We start from the raw sequence: 21,709 nt of genomic DNA on the forward strand, positions 1-21,709 counted from the left end.
GCCGCCATTGTCCGCATCGGTACAACATCTGCGCTGAATCCTGTGTTTCCTCAGCATGCACGCTCATTGCATTAGCACTAGCTCAGACTGCCGGAGTGTTATTTGTGTTGTCTTGTGCACATTCTAGCGGGACATGCACGACATGCATTTGGGGACAGGAGCGGATCCTTGCTCCACGCATCTATCCACATGGCTCGACCAGCGGGTCCTGGGGTGGTCGTGGTGCTCTAGGTTGCATTTGCGTCTGGTTGGCTGGGATCGCTGGCGTCTGCGAGGCTGGCACCGCCGACGTCCACTCGCTCCTAATCAACGCCCACTGCGTCTACATGTTTGGACTTTTACAAACTGGAAGTACAAGGGGGGAGGTATTATCTCGACAAGACGTGGCCGTCCTCGCTGGCTTACTGAGTCTCGAGTACCATGACAAGTTGTACATTTTTGACATCAAGACGTGGCGGCTCTTCTCGTGTGCGTCGTCGAAAGATATGACGCAGCCCAAGCGATTTCAGGTTGCAATTCCGCTAAGCCAGCTCTAAGCAACTAAGATACACAACTTATGAACGCAACAACGTGAAAGTACCCGGGGGCTCGCTACAGAGAGTCCAAAGAGCGCAACATGCCCAGACTTTCCGCCCGTGCGCTACGTGGTTTGCCACTTGCATGGACAAGACATCCGTAGCTCAATGAGTGCACCAACGCACCAAATCAAATCATGAAGTACACTCAAACCCAGTCCTATTTGTAAGAGCTTTTGAACAGTATCGACTTTACGCGTGTAGGAGGCGTCTCTACTGGTAGGCATCTCTCTGGTTACTAGTACGCCGCATATCTAGGTTTGTGACCCTAGACCAAGTCAGTCGACCGGGATGAGGAGATGTGTCACTTGATGTGTTTCTTTCTACGGGAAAAGCCTGTTGATGTGGGGCTGTACAACAGACCTGTGGCAGTCGTCACTCGAAAAACAGCCACTTCCCGCTTTGCTTTTAGCACACACGAGCGTTCGAGAAGCTCGTGCCTCACCCCCAATGGTACGATAAAATCGACGCACTATCAAATTTGAAACAACTCAACAGGAGCGACGCAGCGCGAGCCCGCGCCGCCAGCAAGATCAAGACCGGTAAAAGACCGGCGGCCGACGCAACACCCGGCGCCAAGAAGCCGCGTGTCGATACCAACGAAGCCGTCGACGCCGATCTCCCCCCGTCTCGCGACATCAACCACTTGGTCGCAGCACTGATCGCGGGCATCCCCACCGGGACATTGAAGGTACTCCTGACGGCGAAAACGCCCTACATGCATGCAGAGCGGCCGCACCACCGACCGTTCAACGTCGTCAAGGCCCCTTCATCGACGAGGACGGCCAACGAATCAACGCCGTCTTATACAACCAAGCCGCAGAATATTTTGAGCTCCGACTCTTCATCGACTGTGTGTACGTTGTCTCGACGGCCATATAAGATAGGCTCTCGTCCAGCGCGTCCCCGCCGACAGATAGTCGGGGATCGTAATATCCTGCGGCTTGGTCGTAAATACGGCGTTATTTGATGACCGTCCTCGTCCATGAAGAGAGCCTTGACGACGTCGATCGGTCGGTTGTGCAGGCGTTCTACGTGGTACGAGGCTCAAGCTCACGGGTGCAACCGTCGTCCCCGCCATCCACGACGACCACTCGCTCGCTGTCCACGTCTTTCTCTACTTCTTTGCATTGAATACGTCGCCAATCTATTCCTTCCAGCCCCTTCCCCCGGAACCTGGTATACTCTGTATGGCTTGCTCTCCCAACCACTTTAGTTTGATGAAGTGTCATGGCGGCAAAAGGGCTTGCACGGAAAGCGTCGCGATGCATCCGAGCATGCAATAGAATCGACGCCTTGTGTCCAGTTTCTTCGGTCGACCATTGATTGGTCCGCTGCAAACAACACGTCACTTCGGTCTCTTGACGCGCGTCCATCAAGCACCCGCGCAGCCAACGACGTGAGAGAAGACGACTACGCGTCTCTGTTGTCTGCTTGGCATGGCATTTTGCGATTACCCACCTCTCCATCATGAAGACGACGATCCTTGCAGCCATGTGCACGCTTGCGACCGCGGCGGCGCCACCTGCGACGAGTACCAATGCATCACCGACGACGACCAAGGACGAGCACTTTGTCGAAGCCATGCCCTACCACGCGATGGACCACGAGTGGTACGGACGTGGGTATGGTCGTGGAGGCCGCTGGGGTGGCGGTTGGGGCGGTGGCTGGGGCGGTCGCGGTGGCTGGGGCGGTGGCTGGGGCCATGGCCCCGGGTGCGGTTGCGGCTGTGGCGGCGGCTGGTAGGACGTTCTAGCTTATCGGCTTCCCACTACTAACGTCATGTTAATTCCACTGGACCGGTTGAAGCCATTTCCTCGCCTTGCATCTCGTTTCAATACCAGCGATGTCGCCCCCCACCTAGCTTCGCTGTGTCCTCTCTGGGATGTAACTGGGCTCTCGCATCCGGCGGGCGAAACTGGGCGAAATGGGTGAAACCAGCTCACATGTCCGGATACCGTCGGGTATTTTCGTTTTGTCCGGATAAAATGGGTCAAGCCATGCGTATCCGAAACAAGTGCAATATCCATTGCGAGCACTACGTCGCCATTTCCACGTTGGCCTGAGTCTAGAAACTCCCAAGCTCGACACCATACCACTCCTCGCCAGACCGCCGGTCATTGCATGCGCTACCTCGGGCGCCCGCCTCTGCGTCGTTGCCGCAGCCGCTGCACCTGGAAAGTCACGGTGTTACCGTACTCCTGACAGCTCGACGCCACCGTCGCTACCAATGCCAACGTAAGCTGTGGGATGGTACAACACAAGATGCTCGACACGGCGGTCGTTGACCATTGATCGGTCCGCTGCAAACAATACGGTCGCGACGCGTGACGAAATACCGGCGATGCATTGCTCGATCGAAGAGACGACGCGCAGTGACGACCTCGTTGCCGTCTCGACCGATGCGGACACGTATTTTTCTTGTGATAGCAACAATAAATATTGAACACCTCCTTCATTTTTTGATTGATGCCTGGGAGCTGTCGCTCCCCCTACCATGTCGACTTTGATTGTCAATAAAGTCGACATGATAGGGGGAGCGACATGCTGACCTGCGCGCCTGTTGTCGCCAGCGAAGCGAGGGATACACTAGTTCCATTTGAATCCACCCGATACGCGCCGCCTGCGCTGCTCGTGTCGTATCCCATGTCCACTCCGCAGCAGCATCGTTGGTAGTACAGGGGGCTGTCGATCGCAACGAATTCTTGCGTGTTTTTAGCCAGCAGCGTAGCCAGATGGACGTTGGGCGATCCAAGCGGGATGGCATCGTACGGCTGAGCCTCTCGCCGCAGCTCGCGCTCGGGCCTAGCCTCGCGCAAGTCGTGGCCGCCATGAAGGCAACGTCGCGCCTCGAAACGCTGCGTGGCGTCGAGGTCTCCGTGGCACGCTGCGCCTTTGGCCTCGACGTCTACGAGAACCTGCTGCCGCACGTTGCGACAACGTTCGCCCACGCAGCGTACGTGCATCTCGACTTGAGCTACGCGTCGCTGCCATCTACCGGGCTCGTCTACCTCGTGGAGCATCTCTTGGCTGTCCATTTTCACCCGCATGGTTGCCGCCTGCGGCTGACGCTCACGGGTCTCCGGCTGACGACGGCGGATGTGGAGGCGCTGCGCCACCTCGCGCCGGTCCTTGACGGCCTGTGTCTGCGCGAAAGCATCCCTTCCGCCAGCGTCGCGCGCGCATGTACGTCCGCCGCGTGCCATGGCTTAAACCTCACTGCTACTGCATCTACTGTCTAGTCGTCGACAGTCTCGGCGCCTTCTCGGAACTCGTCGTGCTCGACTTGTCCAAGGTACTCGACTCGTCTCGTCGAGCATTTCATAGGGCTGTCTAGATGTTTTTCGCGCGCCGGGATCCCTCTCTCTTTCAGCGGTTCGTCACGCATGTGACGACGCCGACGCCGCAAACGACGTGCATCTGGCCTCGCCTGACATCCCTCTCGCTCGAGCACAACGCGTTCCCAGCGGACGATGTGGTTGCCCTTCTCTCGGCGCTCCTGTACGGCGCCTCACGCCTCTATTATTGCGTTGAAAGGTTCTTGGCGTAGGTACTCGACGTCGCTGACGCACCTCTCGCTTGCCTACTCGCTGCCACCAGTAGACACGAACCTCGGCGCGTGGCTCCTTCGCACAATCTTGCGCAACCCGTCATCCTCTATCCGGTCGCTCAACTTGGCAGGTCTTTCGCTCCAGCATGATATCGCATCGACCTTGGCAACTGCTCGCCCCGACCAGCTCTGGCTCCTGGCGTCGCCGCCTCTGATGCCTGTGAACATTCCCGACGGCGCCTTCGTCGCCTTGCCGCGCAGCGTGGTTGTACATGGGTCGATGACGTCGTCGGCGCCGCTGTCTCTGAAACTGCGTCCATCGATCGTCCAAGTCATCGGATCGACGCCGACGTCCATGGCCGTGCTCCTGCCAGGTCACGGCGTCGGGTTCATTGACCGCGACGCAGTGGGTGACGCATCAACCATGAGAGATGTATCAACCACGGGGTGCCTAAGCGAGCTCGTGCTGGACGACCTCAAGCCGCATGGCATCTTGCCTCCGCTCTTGCACCTCCTTCGGGTGCCGGCAGAATTGAGCTCGCTGCGACTGCGCCGGTACCGGGCAACGGCAACCGAAATCGAAGCCCTTGTCGACGTTTGCAGCGGGCTGCGGGCGCTCGACCTCAAGGCGTGCCGTCTCAACGACGTGACCGTGCTCCTGCCTGCCTTGCCGCACCTCGAGCAGCTGAATTTGTACAAAAATCTCATTGGCGCCGTCGGAGCCGTGCGCCTGGCACGGGCGCTCGAGACTGCACCAGTGCTGCGATCGCTCAACGTGGCACGCAACCTCATCGGTGAGCTAGGTCTCGCGGCCCTCGCAGTGGCGCTCGAGGTGCGTGGTCCTGCATGAAGCGTGGCGTTGATAATTGGTGTAGACCAACCGGACGCTCGAGCACATCACGTTGGATGATTTGTCCCTTGAGGCACGGTTCGGCAACGTACTGTTGCGCGTCGAGCCATTGACGATGGAGGCCAGGTGGGCGTGTGTTCAAGCACTGACGTGGCGCCACCAGCGCAGTGCGACCAGCACCCATGCAGTGACGGTCTACAGCCAGCTGCTCGACCCGACGTTGATGCAGCACATATTTGGCTATGCCAGCCAAGCGATATGTCGGACGATTTCCCAACGCCCTTGATGCATGCTGTGCAAGCACAGGACCCGGGATGCAACCCTATCCCTAAGTGTATCGCCATCGCCAAATTTAAACTTTCTCGCTTGTGTAGCACTTGCCGCATACTAATGACGTCAAGTGGGCATCGCCTACAGCCTATCCTGCGTTTTTATACCCTACTGCCTGCAGTTGTTATTTCATGGGAGCACAACCCGATCGTTGGTACAAACCGAACTACTAAGGCCCGCGTCCATACAGCGTTTGCCCATTGCGCTCTGGAAACCACCGATAGAATACCGGCGATCGTAGAGCGCACAGCGAGTCTCTATACACCTTTCGTTTGGGAAAAATAGTTATCGTTGATATCTTCCATGAGGCGAAGAAGGAGCGATCAGGCGCACGCGAAAACAACCCTCTGCAAACCTGCGCATCCCGTCGATAGCGCTCACATTAGCCGCAACCCACCGGTACCCCATGGATGCACCATGGCGCATGGTGAGCGGGAGGACGTTCTATCTCTAGTCCTTTGGTAATCTAATCCTTGGGATTGCACAGGTTGTCGTCTAATGCTGTAACTCCTCGTCGGTTATCAACCGAGGCGTAACGCCACGCTCGCGCCAGGTCAAGTCCTTCATCGACGTCACACATCGCAGAGCAAAGATGCCACGGACCTACCCCAGCGCTGCGTTTGCCGCACCCGCCACGCGCTCCTGGCGCCTGCTCGAGTTCCTAGGCGTTCTCTACGTCCTTGGCTCGCTTGGCATTGGCATGGCAAGCCTCGCACTCATGTACCCGACGCTTGACAACGACTTCTTCTGGGTCCGCTTTCTCTCAAATGGCATGTCATCGGCGCTCGGACATGCTCTCAATATGCAGCTGTCGCTCCTCACCGACAACGCCTCGATGGGCATCGACCTACTTGATCCATCGTCGGGCTACGCGGCGAGCGACGCCGTCGGTGTCCACCCCGCGTACGCTCGCTTCATCATGTACCAAGAGCTCGCAAGTCTCCGAGGCGGTATACTGGGACTGCGCAACCTCCAATTGGCGGCAGTCGAGAACGTGGGCGCACAGTACTGCTGGGTCGACTTGGGTCGGCGCTGGGCCATGGCGTATACGCAGCGGCGGCAAGAGCGGTGTCGTGATCGCTACGCCACGAACGGCGCCATGTACATGGAGACGTTTCTGCGCAACATCGACTTCAACGCGTGGAGTGCGACAACCCAAGGCTCGTTCATGCAGCGCATCGGTGATGGCGTCGCCGAGTCTCCGGACGGCCCCGCCTTTCTCACGTACCTCGCGACGCACCAGATTCTACATGTAGAGAGCGAAGTCCGATTCTGGTCGGACGCAGGTCTCGACCGCTTTGTGCTTCAGTACACGAACCTCAACCAGATCGGGCTGGAAGAGTCGATCGAGGTAACGAATGCCCTTGGCGTGACGTCCCGCCTGCGCATCAAGTCGATTTCTCAAGTGAGCCGCGCGACCGTCTGGTTTACTTCGAGCATGACCTTGACGCTCATGTACGGCTTTGGCGCGCTCTCGCAAAATGAAAGCTTGGTGCGCAATGCGAGCACCTTCTTTGGTCACACCTCGCCCAATGCGATCGAGATCTACAACGTTGGTTCGCCGCTCAACGCATTCCAACAAGTTGTACACGACCAGCTGGGGCCGCTGGGCAACACGGACCCCCTGTGGGTGCCCGTGCCGTTGGACGTGCTGCAAAGCCGTGCAGGCGTTTCGACGCTTTGTGCTCACATCGTTGGCGTCCAATCCAGCGTTTGCTGCGGCCTATGACGCGCTGACCTCGATGACACTGCACCCGACGCCACGTCAATGGCGCGACCCGTCGCTCGTGTTTTTCGGCGGCAACCCCACGTGCCTCACGTCCGCAGGCTACTCGTTCGTACACGAGTCGTATGGCTTTGACGATGGCTGCATGACACCGATGCCGCTCACGCTCCACTGGTCCCCGCTCTTGAGTCTCTTTGCACTCTACATGGCAACCCTCATGGGAACCCCCACGACGCTCTGTGATCTTGTGCCACAGACAGAGATTGACGCGTGCTTTGGCTTGCTGCGTCGGACCGCGGATGCGCTCGCAACAGCCATCCCGACCGAGGAGGCCGCCATCAATGTGACCACGCTGACGACCATCTCGATATTTCAGATCGTGCGCCGGAATGGCTCGCTTGGGATCGAGACGCAGCGGCTTCTGGACCCGTCGTTTGCTTTCTTTGGCTGGATGAGCATCTACGAGTGGGCCATGAATACGCGCGAGGTCATCTTGTTTGATGGCGACATCGAGTCGTACGCTGTCATGACCTATGCCTACGCCCCGCTCCCGCTGCCAGCTTACACTGTCTTGTCGCGTTTGGGTGTGTACCTCTGGTACGGCAGCGTCGTTGTGAGCGGCGTTGCTCTCGCCGTCGGACTTTTCGTGCTTTGGCTTTGCGTTGCGCGCGCCCCACGGTCGTCACCCACCCCGTGGTTCTATTTCCACCGTCTCACGAGTGCTGCGTGGCTCAATCGCGGCCTCGTCATGGGGCGCGGCGTTGCGGCGCTTCTCTGCTTGTCCTCGGGCACCCTTCAGCCACTAGTGACGGCAAGTCGAGGTACCAAGTTTTTGGCGGGAGCGCGGTCTGTGGTTGTCTCGGGTATCTTGGCAGGAGACGTCACGTGGATCTTGTACGTTCTCCAAGATATTCTGCTACCTTTCACGCCGCATAGCGATGGCAACATGGCTTCATCTTGCACTCTCCTCGCGTGGTTGAGCTTGCTTGTCGTGGATGTGGCTGCACCTATAAAGGTCACGACCCATCTGCACCGCTCATGCCTCTCCGAGAACCTCGACTCGATGCTTCACTGTGTGAGTGGACACTTGAGTATCGGTAGCCTACGCCGTGTTGGCTGGACCATTGTTGCTCTGTGGCTTGTCGTACTCGGATCGATCCTGCTGTCCCGCGCCACGCACAAGCCGTCGACGCTGTCGCGCGTGCCGACGCTGCTCTTGTCGGCGGCCGCCGTCGCATATGCCCCCACAAGCGATGTAAACTTGTTGGGGCCGAGTGAGACGCAGACAAACGATATCGCAGCGGCTATGAACGGGGTCATTTGCGTTTCTCTTGGCGCTCGGAAAATTGTGTTCGACACCAAGCTCTGGATGCCTTTGCACGGCTTGTGCCTCGACGAAGGTGCACCCTCACTGCCCCAAGTCGCCACAAGATATAGCTTGCCTCAAACGATGCCTCTGGGAGCATCTCCCAGGACGACAGTACTCTACCCACGCGTGCCAAAGATGATGTTGCTATTGGGTGGTATTCTTTACACGGCGATCGGCCTCGTTTCCAACGTCGCCTTTCTCACGGTCGCACAGACGTTTTTGGCCAACGACTTTGGCTGGGCGGGCTTCAACAGCACCGGCATGCACGCCTTCTTGGCCAATGCCATCAACCAGCAGCTCCTCATCTCAACCAACACGACGCTCGACTTGAGCAGCCCCGCGCTTGCAGACATCTCGCAGCTCTACAACGACTCGATGTCATCGATTCTCCGGAGTGCTCACGCTCCCCGGCGCCAGCTCATGGACGCCAGCGTGCCTCTGACTCGGTTTGTGCAAGGCCTTCGAGACATGAACCCGTGCATGCTGCCATGGATGTTTACGCAGTACTGCTGGCTCGACTTGGATCGGCAGTGGGCCATGGCCAGCACCACAAGGCGCCAAGCGCGATGCGTTGCCTCACAGATGGACAACGGCGCCGTGTACTTGGAGATTCCTCTTCGTAACATTCGCGACTGGACTGCGTGGGACCGCTGCTGGGGCTCGTCGTTTGAGATTGGTTTTATTGCGCACCTTCAGACCTCGCAACGTGGTCAGCAGTGGCTCACGAATCTCAAACTCAACACCAATTCGGTCAATGACGAAGTGGCTCTCTGGCGTCGCTACAACCTAACTCGGTTCCAGTTGCAGTGGCAAAACTACAAGACGATTGGCATGGTCGACACCTTCTCCATCACATCTGCGCTAGGCTACACGTCGTCGCTGACGCTGAGTCGGTCGGAAGGCGACTACCATACGTGGATGCAGACATCGTATCGCATGTACTGGGCGCTCGCGAGCGATCTCTGGGCAATTAGCACCAACGCAACGCACATCGGTGGCAAGAGCTTACTGTCCTCAAGCCCCAAGTTTGCCTTTGCAAACACGTCAAGCGCATCGCTCTTGGCCCAAAACCTGACGCTGCCAATGCCGTTACTGCCTGGATTGGTGCGACTCGCGTCCGCACTGGGACCCTTTGGGGCCATCGACACCCATCTCCTCGCGCCACCAAGACTACTCTTGGACCTCCTCAACGCTATCTTGAGTGCCGTCGCCATGCAGCTCGTCTCGAACGAGTTGGCGCAAGCCGACTTTCTTTCGCTTCCTTCCAAGCCCAGTGTCTGCGAAGTACCGCCATTCCTCTTATCCGACCCTGCTATCATGCTCTTGGGCGGCAACCTCATGTGCGGTGACGACTTGCCGCCCGAGCCTGCGATTGGGCTCTACAGTGGCTTTGGGGCGTTCAGCGTCTGCAACGCCAACTTTTTCGAACTCATGCAGCTAAGCACGAAGGAACAGCTCTTCGCTTTCGCAGCCTTTCTCGCCACAACGGCGATTGAGCCGGCAGACTACCAGGGGATTTGCGACCTCGACAAGTGCTCTGGCATAGCATGTGCAGCCCAGTTTCGAGATGTTGTCGGCTGGCTAGAACAATACCCGGTTGTGACGCCCCGGGACCTTGTGTCGTCGGTGGTTCAGAGCATCCTCCAACTCAATCTCGAGACGACGCAGTACTTCTACGCGACCAACGACACGCCCCATGTCCAACTGTACCGTGTGCCGCTACTGACGCCGTCGGAGCGTCTCTGGGGCTTTTACGGCTGGTGCTTTTTGTACGAGTGGGCGACCGGGGCGCGCGAAGCTGTCATGTTCGCGGGTGACGCCGGTACGATCACGTCACTCTCCCAGCGGACGCCGCCACTAAAGATAAGCCCCGATCCTGGCGAGGTGCCCGTGAGCTTTGCGTCGTTTTGTCAAGGGTGCATTCTCTACGTCACGGGATTGCTCATTGCGGTGGCGGGGCTGGTGACCATCTACAGTCTCAGCCTGCGTGGCCGCATCGAAGCATTCAATCTCTTTGAGCTCAGCCGAATCGTGGGCCACGTGTGGGCAGGTCGACTCGTGCTTCTGCTACGTAGTTTGACGGCCATCTGGATTCTCAATACGGCGCCGCTGCTCTTAACGCAAGTCGGTGCCGCCACCGTGATGACGTCGACATCGCTGACGTGGTACAAGACGATCCTGGCGGCCTCCGAGGTCTCGTGGCTCGTCTACGCTTTGAACGACCTCTTCAGCGTCATGACGCAGCAGTACACGGCAACGTACGCGCCCAAGAGTGCATTTTTAACGTGGTTTGTCGCGATTCTCTGGTCGTTTGTGTCGCCCGTCGCAGCTCATGCACAGCTGCATCGGGACTGCTCCTACGTGGACATGGACGCCGGGCTTTTCTGCTCGAGTGCGATGATTTCCATCGGCTCTACACGTGGCAGCTTCGCCTTGGTCGCCATGGCGTTGGCGTGCATCCTGCTCACGTATGCTCTCGACCGGCTTCGGTTTCCTCAGCTACCGCCCGTACAAGTGCACTCGCTCTTGCTCAACGCGCAGAGTCTCTACTTGTTTGATTGGACCGACTGGGCGATCGAAGGCGAGTACTTTCTCGACAAAGCGTCGGCGCTCATGGCCGGCGTGCTCTCGATCGCGTACAAGGACAACTTGTACATGTTCGACATCAAAACATGGCGGTACATGACACTCCCCGTGCCCGTCGTGTCCCACGCCCTCGATCCATCGACGCGCGCCCGACTGCAGTCTGCGCTGCCGCTTGGACGCATCTAATGCTGACGATTGCACGGAAGAAGAGTCCATCCCATCACATCCATGACATTTTCCAACATAGTCTAGGCAAAGCAACAAAGGCAAGTCGCTTTCGATATAACCTCTCAAGGCACGATCGTGCGATATTCTGCAGTGATGACTAGTGCGAGATAGATAGATAGATAGATAGATAGATAGATAGATAGATAGATAGATAGATAGATAGATAGATAGATAGATAGACTTGAAACGGCGCCACGACCTTTCCTAGGGTGATGTTAGCGAGTAAGCCCGAGGGCACGCGGCCGCTCTCGGGTGTCGCGACGACGGCACTCTTGGCCACGTCAGACGCCGAAGCGAGACGGCCTATTGACGACGCGTACCTGACTGTGCTCCGCGACCGCCCGACAACGCCGGAAGGGCCCGCGAAGCTGTATGTGTTGCAGCTTCATGGTCAAAACGTCTCGTCCATCGACGAGATCTTTACTACCGTGTCCCCTCGGCACCTCGTCGCTCTCTACCTCCAGCACAACGTCATTGGCGCGATCGATGCGCTTCTTGTTTGTGCCAAGACGCTGCGCGTCCTCAACCTTGCCTCCAACGTCCTCACGGCGCTGCCAGGCGGCTCGTTCTGGGCTGCGTTCTCGGCTCTCTCGGTGCTCGATGTCTCGGACAACTACATTGCCAAGTGGCGCGACGTCGCCGGCTTGGAAGCAGCGACGAGCCTCGAGCTCTTGCGTCTTGCGGGCAACCCGATCGCGCTCCTCGAGGCGTCTCGGACCGTCATCGTCAACCGCGTAGCGTTTACGTCAAGCGTTTGTGTTGTCTTATTGCTCTCTTGCGGCTAGCTTCCTTTCTTGCGCGCCCTGGATGCCTACGTGGTTACGGACGAAGAGCGTATCCAGCAAGCCCGTATAATGACGACCATATACGCATCCTGGAGGGCTCAAAATTCTCGTCCATTAGAGTTTGGGCCGCGCTTCAGTGCTTTACATGCGTCGATGCTCTGCAGGCTCTGGACCCCGTGGGAAGCCAAACCCGTTGCCGTCGACGCCAAGGTGCGTACTGCACTCTGCAAGACGCTATCGGCGCTCCACCGGCAGTACGAGCGCAACAGGTCAGCTCGTTGCAGCACACGGTGTCTCGGCATCCTCGCTATTGGTAGTCCTGTCTTGATCGTCCAGCGCGTCTACCGAGGGTACCGAGCGCGCAAACACGGCCTCAGAACGCTCCGAAGCATGCTTGCCGCCGTGCGACGCATTCAGCGCAACATTCGAGGTTGGGCCTTTCGCCGCTACCTTTTGGTAGAAAATATGCGTGCTCTGGGTACAATCGGCTCAGGACGCAGCGTAGAGACAGCTGTGTCTCGTGGTAACCAACCACGGCGACGAAGCCCTCTTGGTCTCGACGCTGCGAAAGCAAAAGCAACGCGCGATTCCCAAAATCATGTCGGTGTGGCTCCGCCGCCGACGCATCTACCTCCGCAACAAGGCCGCGCTGCGCATCAAGCAGTTTCTGCGCGCAGCTGTCGCTGCGATCCAAGCAATGCGCGCTCGGCTCCTTGCGTCCCCATGGACTTTAGCGATCGTGTGCACGCCGGCATCGCTGCCTACGGTTCTTGCCGTCGCCAAGATTGCCGCCCACCGCGAACACCACGTAAGACAATGCGTCTGCAATTGAATCGGACAGATGTCGAATGCAGGCGTGGGGTATCCCTGGCTGCGCACTAACCAGCCGCGTCGTTGCCACCGGCCCCATTGTCGTTCGGCCTTCAGGCTATCATTTTCACCACGTTTTTGCGCAGTTGCAGCGTCCGCGACACTTGGCGCGGAGTCCGTGTGTTTTAACCAAGTGCGACGACATGACGCTGCTCCAGAGCCAGCTCCACCTCTTGCGCGACGACGCCGAGCAGCTATCGGCGCTGCGACCGCGAGAGAGCACGCCGCTGCATCGACAGCACATTGCCGCTCTTCGCCACGAGGTGGCCCAGCGAATTCGCCTTCTGGACGCCACGCTTCAGTCGACGATCCAAACCCATGCCGCGCGGCTGGTACCTCTCCGTCTAAAAACACGTATGGACTCTTTTCGGTCGTAGACATGCAAGGCACGGAAGCGAGCTGTTCGGATCCGAGCCCGCGGTGTCCAGTACGAAGCTAGGAGTGACATGGTACTCCAACGCTTGCATAGAAACCCCAAGCACGTCACGCCGACGCGGCGCGATCTACCGCCGCCGACTACGTACGAGACGCTTCTGACCTTTGTCCCCACGTCGTTTGCCATGTACTGGCGCATGCTGTACTTGCTCCGCCGGTCGCACGGCTTCGACGACAACGTGCTCTGCATCTACTCGCAGGACGACGTCCGCCGCCTCGCTGCGGCCGCACGCATTCAGAGCGTCTACCGGTCGTACCGCACGCGCCAGCGCACCCAGTTTGCCGCTGCGTTTCTACAAGCCCGCGCGACACTCTGTCTCCAGCGGTACATACGCAGTGCAGTGTCGCCGTGCATGAAATGCGCTCTAGGTGGTGGCGCAACACGCTGTACATTTACCGGGTGCTCGCACAATGGACGCATTGTCTGCGAACGGTGGCATCGATCGACTCGAACGTGTTGTATGTGGAAGAGCGTGTCTTGACACTCTTGCGTGCCCCCGCGATGCTTGAAATGGTCATGTCGTCGTTGCCCACGCGGGCGTCGCACCACTGGAGGTTCAAGTTTACGCACAAGGCGCTGCATATTCCCATCACGCTCGAAGAGAGCTTGTCGCGCCTGCCCGAAGACGAGCAACAGCAATACCTTAGCACGTTCCTCGTCGACAATGGACTGCACCGCGTTGGGTTTCCCCTCTGGATGCCCAGCACACCCTTCCATGAGATTGTCGGTCGGGAAGAAAAGCATGGCTCCAAAGACCAGGTACCACGATGATGGATCTATCCACGTATCCAACGATCGTGTGGATCGTGTAGGCCAGCCACCTCTTTTCTATCGGCGTCAACGAGGTGCCGGCCAACGACGTGTTCTTAAAGCCGCTCTTGAGCTCGTGTGATCCAAAGTTTGGTCGATTCCAGACATGCCTCGACGTCGTCGCCGACAGCTACGCGCTATGGAACCATTCAGAGGCCGATACGGTGCCCATGGCGTGGGGCAAAACGTGCGGCGTGCCCATGGTCAAGCTCGAGTTTGACTCGGTCCAAGAAGCTCGGCACCGCGCCGTTGTGCTGCTCCTCAAGACATACGACGCGCGCACGCAGACGTATGCGCGTCTGTTTACATACTCGATGCTGCGGTACCTCTGGCTGGACAAGCCGGTACGCCAAATCTGGATGCCTTGGATCTGATGTTGGCGATGGACTAGACATGTCTGCGGTCCGGCCATGTCTTTTCGAGCCACTGGCACGCGCTTCGTCTCGCACTGCCGTCGCGTTGGGGTACTTTTTACCGCGAGTCCGTCGCCACAAGCCGAGACCGACGCGGGTGTCCGACTGCGGGCTCATCGCACTTGGCGCGCCTCGCACGCTTGAGTGACCAGCCCCTTCTCGACTTGTCGCTCGTCCAGCCGCCACCCATGCCCACCGACGATAACAGCAACGACGGGAGCAGCAACAACAACAACACTGCGAGTTTGTCGACACTCTTCCCCGAGGTGGTTCCCGCGACGGTTTACATCAGCGCGCACCCACCCCGCGACCTTCAGGAGCTCAAGGAGCAGCAGGCACAAGGCATTCGGCTCGAGACTGCGTACGCCGAGGCCGCGCTCCAAAGCATCGCAATGGAAGAGCTGCAAGAAAAGCAGTTGCAGGTCGCCATACAGCACATGCCACGCCCGCCGCCACCCATGGTCACGGAAGTGGCTGCGCGAAATCGGCACGAGAAGCTCCAGGCCAAGATGCGCGCTGTCGAGGGCGCGGTGGCGCTCCACCAGCGCGATCAAGCTCGCGCCAACCAGACTCTGCATCGCATGCGACTGACCGAGCGAGCGGCTGAGGCGCGAGCGATCGACGAGCGCATCGGCCACTGTGAGCGGGCGGCGGCGATCGCAGCGCAAAAGGTCGCTGTCGACGCGGCGCTCCAGCGAAATGCGTACGAGCAGCAACAGCGTCTTCTTATGCAGCAGCAGAACCGAGCGGTGCAAGCCGCGCTATCGACGCGCAAGAAGGCACTGCGGGGGTTCGCCCAACGGTTTGGGCAGCAGGCCGTGCGGCTCACGCGTCTCCAAGCGCAAGACGACCGCGACCAAGTGCGTGCGACGCAGGCGACACTCCCCGTGCTGCTCGCGGCCGACACCAAGCACAAACTCGCGGCCGCGCGCGAGTCGGAGCAAACGAAGCGCAGTCATGCATTCGTCGAGCGTCAGAAGGCGCGAATTGAGCAGCGCGATGAGATTCGGGAGGCGCTCGAGACGCAGGCGCTGCAGGACGACTACCGCCGACAAGACATTCGGGAGCGCATTGGGCGCGAGAAGAAAATCAAAGCCCACTTGCGAGACGACGCCAACGACAAGCGATCCAAGCACCACCACACTCTGGACCGTGTCTCGCTCTAGTATGTCGTCCGTACCAGATGCATTTGGCTGGTCGCATGTCAAGTGCACGTCTTGTTTCGTGCGTGCAATATGTCGACTTGCCACCATCGATGCACAGAAAGGCGCCTTTAAGGTCGACGGTATTGTCTTCTAGATTAAATAGACGAAGTTCAAGGAGCCCTGGCGTCAGGAGAGGCTTTTGTACCCCTTGGCGGTGGACGCCAGCGGTCACAGTCGTATGTGGTTGGGCTTGCGTTGCGGCATCCGAGGTGCAACCAGTGGATATCAAGAGTGTTTTTTGCATTACATGACGATATCTACTGGTTCAGAGTCACCGCTTAGCAGTTTAGGATAGCCTTCTAGTCGGACTACGCGTACGAGAGCTCGCCAATGCAGTGTGAAGAGGCACCGAGAGAGAGAGTCCATCGGGTGCCCACCGCCTTAGGCTTGCGTCGAAAGGACGGTATTGGCGGCCTGCAGCACGGCGTGAACATCGTCGGCCGTCACGTCCAGATGCGTCACGGCTCGAATCTGGTTGTGCGCCTGGCCATAGCCACCTAGACAAGACAACTCAGATCTAGAAGCAACACGTTGGATTGACTACCGCCAAGGAGCACGCCAAGCGCTTGCATCCGACCGAGAAATAAGTCGTTCGTCATCGCCTGCGCGTCCAGCGTAAAGTACACCATATTGGTCTCGACGTTGGCGACGTCGACGATGATGCCAGGGATATTTGCCTACACGAGCGCGTCATCGCCAACGCCATCAAGATACAAGCACGTACGAGGCCTTGGGCGAGGACCTTGGCGTTCGCATGGTCGACGGCGAGACGCTCAATGTTGTGCTCGAGAGCTACCAACCCTGCCGCCGCGAGGACGCCCGACTGGCGCATGCCGCCACCCAGCGACTTGCGCAGCCGCATCGCCTACGTCCCTTACATAAGAGAGAGGATGCAGCGACCCAGTGCACCACCTTGCGCATGAGCTCGTCGTCGCCGGCAAGGATGGAGCCGACGGGCGCGCCAAGACCTTTGCTCAGACACAACGAAATCGAGTCGACCGACGCCACGAGGTCGCGCAACGGCGATTGCAGCGCGACGCTTGCGTTAGCGAGGCGCGCACCTAGTTAGCTGGAGGTTCAAAAAGAAAAAAAGGCGGGAATCGGGGTACCGTCCATGTGCAGCTTGAGGTTGTGGCGCGCGCAGACGGCAGCAATGGCGCCAATAGACTCGGTCGGAATGACGCGCCCACCACACGTGTTGTGCGTATTCTCGACAGCAACAAGCGACGTCCTTGCATGCCATGAGCCGACAAGTTGGCGGAGCGGAGCGTACCGCGGGTAGTGCGGGTCGTCGTCTCGGATCGCGCTTTCAATGTCTGCAGCCAAGAGGTTGCCATTCGCTTGCGTCGGTACCGTGTTCATGCCGACGCCCAAGTAGGCTACATGCACGAGTTGTTGCGTGGGCGGATGCTCATACTAGGTCAACTGTACCGCTCACGCCCGCGCCTTCGTACGTAAAGATGTGCGACTTCTTTCCCAGGATGACTTCGTCGCCGCGCTGGCAGTGCGCACCAACTGCAATGAGGTTGCTCATCGTGCCGCTACGCAAGGCGCCATGAGCTATCGATGGTCATGGCAGCGGCGTCGTACGACGGGACAAAGAGTGCACGCGGCTTTCCAAGGAGGTCCGCAGCGGCTTCCTGGAGCTTGAGCACCGTCGGGTCCGTGCCATGGACGTCGTCGCCGACGATCGCATTGGCCATCGCCTGGCGCATGCGCGCGCAGGGCTGCGTGACCGTGTCGCTGACGAGGTTGATGAGGCGTCGTGCGGCAGCCATCGTTGATGCTCTTTTTGGATCGTTGCCAAAACACGGTACAGGACTCCCAAAAGGGAGCCAAATTGCCAGAAAAGGGTACTTTGCACTTGACGCGATGTAACTTCAACGTCGATGTAACTTCAACGTCGTGCTGTAGAGTGCCCCTAGAAACCGACAATGAACCAAGACGACGCCGCGCCCGAGAACGACGACGATGGTTTGGAGTTGCTGCAGCGCGCTCGTCTCCTCGTCCAGGCCGCCACAAACTTGCCCGACTTTAGCACCCTTTTTAGCAAGATCCCACCACCCCCCATCCTCGAAGACGACGACGAAGAGATGGCGATGGAGCCCCCCAAGACGACCAAGGTCAAGCCCAAAAAAGCTGCTGCTAGCAACCAAGACGAAGTCAAGTACGTCTTGCATTCTAGCAGACTCGTCGGTCGCACCTGCGTGAGTAGACACGACAAGAAAAAGACAGCCAAGAAGCCCAAAGAGCCCCAACGAGAGACGCCATCCCATCCGCAGTACGCTCCATCCGAGTACATTCACGATCTGAACGCGACGGTGCGTAGTGTCAAGCCCGTCAAGAGTTCACCACGGTCGCCCAAGACCGTCAAGCCGCCGAAGCCAAAAGTCAAGAAGGAGGTGCCGGAAGCCCCCATCGTCGACGACGCCGACCAAAAGGCGGCCCAAGAGCTCGCACGCAAGTACGCCCAAGAGCGCGCGGCGGCGCGCGTTGCCGCCAAGCAGCGCGAGAAGCTAAAAGAGGCCGAGAAGCAGCAACAGACTGAGGCGGACTGCGTCTCCGAGTTCTACGAGACGCTGGACGAGCGGGAGAAGCGGCTCAAGGAAGACCGGCGCAAAGCAAAGGAGCGCGCGCGCCACCGGCGACAGCAAGTGCAGCACGAAGAACCGGTCGAGGCTAAACCCGAGAAAGAGATCCACCACCCCGACTTGGACAAATTCCAGCAGCAAACCAAGGAGCGCCTGCTTCGGTACTTGAACATTTTGTCCATTGAATGTCGCGACATGGGTTGCATAGCGCCAAGGAGCAACGGCGACGCGAGGAGGAGCTCAAGGCGCAGCAGGCCGCCAAAGAATTGGAAGAGAAATTGCGGCACCAGCAAGAGGACGAAGAGGCACAAGACGAGCTCAAGCGGCGGGCTGACCAGCTTCGAAAAGAGACTCGTCGGCGCTTGAAGGCAATGGAGAAGCACAAGTCGGAGCTCGAGCGGTGCGACCATGCCTCTCTTCTTGCTCCTTTTTGGTGTCAATCATGCGTACTATGACGCGTAGAAAGGAGATGGAGTTGCGGCAGCAAGGCCTCGAGCGCTACAAGCACCACAAGGGTGAGATGGAGCGTGTGGCCAAGGGCATTATGTCCCACAAGCCAAAAGACGAGTCGACTTCCGAGAACGCAGTAGGATGATGGGATCACGGCTCTCATTCATGCATTGGTATAGCCACCAATGGAGGCCGAGCCGACAGACCCCGTTGTCGAGCAGGTAGACTCGCCCACGAGAGCGCCACCTGTCGAGGAACAAGTCAAGCTGCAAACAGCACCGGACGAGTGCCACGGCGAAGACGACGACGACGGAGCTCTGGGTGGTGCAACGCCAGATGTGCACCTGCCAGCAATCGTGTTGCCGCCGCTGGTCGACGATGCTCGAGTGCTACCCCAGGAGAAGCCAGTGCCGAAACCCAAGCAGAAGGCGGCGCCGTGGAAACGGCCACCAGTGCCGATGCCGAGTGCCGATGCGGTTGCGAGCCGGGCAAAGCTACCGAGCGCATTGCCCGGCGGGCCGCCGCTGCCACCTCCGCGCGACACGTCGTACTCGGACAGGCTCAAGAGTCGGTCGGCACCAGCGAGCTTGGGCTCCAGTGACGGCCCAGGCCAGCGGCTCGTGAGCGCGACGCGGGACCGTGCCAAGTACGTTGCATACCTCGGCCACTCTACCGGTTTCCTCATGCGACGCTGCGTGTACTATTAGTCAAATGGACGCGCAGGCCAAGAAGATGTTAGCGCCACCCATCTAATGCTGCCGACGCCGTTCCGCCAGACCTTGCCGTTCTGCCAGACCTTGCTCGCCTCATGTAGTAGTAACATCACGCGCAACAGCTTTCTCCATACTACTGACCACTCGCTCCGTGCTCCTTGTGGCCGGACGCTGTCGCCACCTGGCATGTACTATGTTGCAGGGTACATTGCTATGCTGGCAACCACCGACGGCAATGGGTTCTCTTCGTCGTGAGGTCGGTGGCGGCGAGGCCGTCGGCGCGTCCCGCCATCTTGCCGACGTCGTCGGCTATTTCCGTGTCCGGATACCTTGCGGCGTCATCGGCCATTCGCTGCATTTTAATATTATTATTCTTCGCCACCAGGAATTAAAATGGGTCGTTCTCGGGTAATTAAATTCGCGAGCGACCTGTATTTTTTGCAGTCGCACAAAACCACCGGCGCCGGTGGACGGATCGCGGACGCCGACAGCGCCTGCTTGCATCTCTTTGCCGCCAAGTCGAAGCATCGAACCCCGACTTGCTGCGACCGCCATGGCCCAGAACTACATTGCACAGAAGCGTCTGCATGCGTCGAGCAAGGAAGAGGCGGCGGCCCATCGCCAAGGTACGAACGATTGCCTACTGCCCTCGAGCTCATGCAAACGACAATGCTAGCCTCCGACGACAGTGACGAGTCGGAGCCCGAGAACGATGCCGAGCCTGCAACGCAGCCGCGTGGCAAGCAGCTGCGCTTTCCCGTCCCGGCCGCCAGCACCGAGGGCTCGGCCTCGGACGAAGACTCGGACGACTATGCGTCTGTCAGCAGTAGCGACTCGAGCGACAGCGAGGACGAAGCGGCCTCGGCCCAAGTCCCGGAGAAAGAGCCACAGTACATTATTCTTGGCGCCCGCGCCCGCAAGCGCGTGCGGCCACCCAACGCGTACTACAGAAACATGGCAGCCTACGTGCGCGGCTGTCTCCTCCTCGTACGGTCCAAGACCAAAACAGACCTCGACGACGCGGGACACGTAGCGTTCCGGGCCGCGCTGGCAGCCAACACCGTCGAGCGCGTCGTGATCGCAGACGCACCACCCGAGGTCCCGAAGCCCGTCGAGGCGCCACACGTGGCCAAGCCCGTGGATGTCCCGACAACCGAGAAACCCAAAAAGAACGCAAGGAGAAGAAGGAGAAGAAGAAGACCGAGTCCGAGAAACGAAGTAGCGCCAAGAAGAAGGAGGCGCCGAGCTCGCCAGCCAAGCCGGCACCGACGACCGTGACGCCGCCGCCCAAAGAGATCGCCAAGCTCCCGCCCAAGCCCGTGCCCGTGCCAAAGGCGGACTTTAGCGCGAAGCGGTCAGCCCCGGTCGCCGAAGCGCCACCGGCCAAGAAGGCCCGGACGGCCGGTCAATTCCTGATCGCGTCATCCGCCGATGTGGCCGACACGGCGCGCATCCTCAAGGAGATGGACGAGCTGCGAAAAGAGGGCGTGAGCCTCAAGCACTCGGGCGACCGCAAGACGGACAAGTCGGCCACGGGCGTCGAGTACCTCCGCGCCAGCATCAAGTTCCTCCGCCAGGCGCTGCTCTTCTCGGACCTCAAGGCCATCTCCAAGATGACCAACGACCAAGTGAAAGCTGCCAAGTGGGGCAAAGACTCGACGTCGACGATTGCGCAAACAGCCGCGCTCATTGAGAGCACGATCGGGCTCTTCAAACAGGCGGGCAACCGCCGGCTCATGGCCGTGAGCTACAAGCTGGCGGCGATCGTGTACTTGACGTCGTACCGCCTCCAGCACAACATGCTCTACGGCCACTACTCGCAGCTGCACATGGCCGGGCGGTCGCCCGACGGCCTCGGCGCGCCGGTGCTAAGTCCGGACCAGGAAGGCATGCGGCGGCTCATTCTGCGCGAGATGGGCCAGGTCATGCGCGGTTTTGACTTTTGGCGCTACTATGAAAGCACGGGCATGAGCGTGCTCCCGGACGTGACGGACCCCGTCACGGTCGACTTTAACGTGCTCTGGGACGCCCTCGAAGTCGAGCTGAGTGCGAGTCCGTAAACCAGCAGAGTGGTGACAATATATACCCAACGTAGTGGCTCCGGTGAGATGACAATATGCTGCAGTGATGGGCGTCGAAGCAAGTGTCGTTGGCGGATCTCGCTACCTTGGCGCTGTGTCGCTTGGCCGTGCATGGAGCGAGCGATAATAAATGGGCCACGA

At 59.1% G+C, this 21,709-nt stretch overlaps 7 protein-coding genes across 7 annotated transcripts; 6 read left to right on the top strand and 1 right to left on the bottom strand.

The window, feature by feature from the left end:
- Positions 1-3,310: 3,310 nt before the first annotated feature.
- SPRG_04799 (hypothetical protein) lies at positions 3,311-5,341 on the top strand (the record flags this gene model as incomplete). The annotated part of the gene is made up of 5 exons (XM_012343199.1): positions 3,311-3,761; positions 3,818-3,870; positions 3,913-4,076; positions 4,126-4,957; positions 5,001-5,341. The coding sequence occupies 5 exons, from the start codon at positions 3,311-3,313 to the stop codon at positions 5,259-5,261; spliced, it is 1,761 nt and encodes a 586-aa protein (XP_012198589.1). The 3' UTR covers positions 5,262-5,341.
- A 556-nt stretch (positions 5,342-5,897) lies between these two features.
- Positions 5,898-8,341, top strand: SPRG_04800 (hypothetical protein; the record flags this gene model as incomplete). The annotated part of the gene is made up of 3 exons (XM_012343200.1): positions 5,898-6,966; positions 7,016-8,286; positions 8,333-8,341. 3 exons carry the CDS (start codon positions 5,898-5,900, stop codon positions 8,339-8,341), a joined length of 2,349 nt encoding a protein of 782 aa, XP_012198590.1.
- A 194-nt stretch (positions 8,342-8,535) lies between these two features.
- SPRG_04801 (hypothetical protein) lies at positions 8,536-11,246 on the top strand (the record flags this gene model as incomplete). Its single annotated transcript, XM_012343201.1, has 1 exon — positions 8,536-11,246. The coding sequence occupies one exon, from the start codon at positions 8,536-8,538 to the stop codon at positions 11,170-11,172; it is 2,637 nt and encodes an 878-aa protein (XP_012198591.1). The 3' UTR covers positions 11,173-11,246.
- A 158-nt stretch (positions 11,247-11,404) lies between these two features.
- On the top strand, positions 11,405-15,749 carry SPRG_04802 (hypothetical protein). The gene is made up of 8 exons (XM_012343202.1): positions 11,405-11,948; positions 12,000-12,455; positions 12,505-12,807; positions 12,854-13,201; positions 13,247-13,629; positions 13,674-14,064; positions 14,118-14,459; positions 14,507-15,749. The coding sequence occupies exons 1-8, from the start codon at positions 11,427-11,429 to the stop codon at positions 15,692-15,694; spliced, it is 3,933 nt and encodes a 1,310-aa protein (XP_012198592.1). The 5' UTR covers positions 11,405-11,426; the 3' UTR covers positions 15,695-15,749.
- Positions 15,750-15,951: 202 nt separating this feature from the next.
- Positions 15,952-17,585, bottom strand: SPRG_04803 (hypothetical protein). Its single transcript, XM_012343203.1, has 8 exons — positions 17,324-17,585; positions 17,165-17,274; positions 17,007-17,112; positions 16,843-16,964; positions 16,646-16,794; positions 16,458-16,598; positions 16,278-16,410; positions 15,952-16,230 (listed from the first exon to the last, which is right to left on the bottom strand). Exons 1-8 carry the CDS (start codon positions 17,509-17,511, stop codon positions 16,115-16,117), a joined length of 1,065 nt encoding a protein of 354 aa, XP_012198593.1. The 5' UTR covers positions 17,512-17,585; the 3' UTR covers positions 15,952-16,114.
- An 82-nt stretch (positions 17,586-17,667) lies between these two features.
- On the top strand, positions 17,668-19,622 carry SPRG_04804 (hypothetical protein; the record flags this gene model as incomplete). Its single annotated transcript, XM_012343204.1, has 5 exons — positions 17,668-18,485; positions 18,533-18,724; positions 18,787-18,910; positions 18,954-19,420; positions 19,482-19,622. 5 exons carry the CDS (start codon positions 17,668-17,670, stop codon positions 19,525-19,527), a joined length of 1,647 nt encoding a protein of 548 aa, XP_012198594.1. The 3' UTR covers positions 19,528-19,622.
- Positions 19,623-20,040: 418 nt separating this feature from the next.
- Positions 20,041-21,547, top strand: SPRG_04805 (hypothetical protein; the record flags this gene model as incomplete). The annotated part of the gene is made up of 3 exons (XM_012343205.1): positions 20,041-20,113; positions 20,164-20,630; positions 20,666-21,547. The coding sequence occupies 3 exons, from the start codon at positions 20,041-20,043 to the stop codon at positions 21,545-21,547; spliced, it is 1,422 nt and encodes a 473-aa protein (XP_012198595.1).
- Positions 21,548-21,709: the final 162 nt, after the last annotated feature.

Source organism: Saprolegnia parasitica (genome assembly GCF_000151545.1).
Source record: "Saprolegnia parasitica CBS 223.65 unplaced genomic scaffold supercont2.12, whole genome shotgun sequence".
In the NCBI taxonomy this organism is placed as follows: domain Eukaryota; phylum Oomycota; class Saprolegniomycetes; order Saprolegniales; family Saprolegniaceae; genus Saprolegnia; species Saprolegnia parasitica.

Excerpts from the sequence above, each read along its gene's own strand:
- SPRG_04802 (XM_012343202.1), top strand. The coding sequence starts at position 11,427 with ATGTTAGCGAGTAAGCCCGAGGGCACGCGGCCGCTCTCGGGTGTCGCG. Across the intron at positions 12,456-12,504 it reads CCTTTCGCCGCTACCTTTTG|AGACAGCTGTGTCTCGTGGT; the intron begins GTAGAAAATATG and ends GACGCAGCGTAG. Across the intron at positions 14,065-14,117 it reads AGCATGGCTCCAAAGACCAG|GCCAGCCACCTCTTTTCTAT; the intron begins GTACCACGATGA and ends TGGATCGTGTAG.
- SPRG_04803 (XM_012343203.1), bottom strand. The coding sequence starts at position 17,511 with ATGGCTGCCGCACGACGCCTCATCAACCTCGTCAGCGACACGGTCACG. Across the intron at positions 17,275-17,323 it reads CGTGCACTCTTTGTCCCGTC|CGGCACGATGAGCAACCTCA; the intron begins GTACGACGCCGC and ends CGCCTTGCGTAG. Across the intron at positions 17,113-17,164 it reads CGAAGGCGCGGGCGTGAGCG|CCTACTTGGGCGTCGGCATG; the intron begins GTACAGTTGACC and ends TCGTGCATGTAG.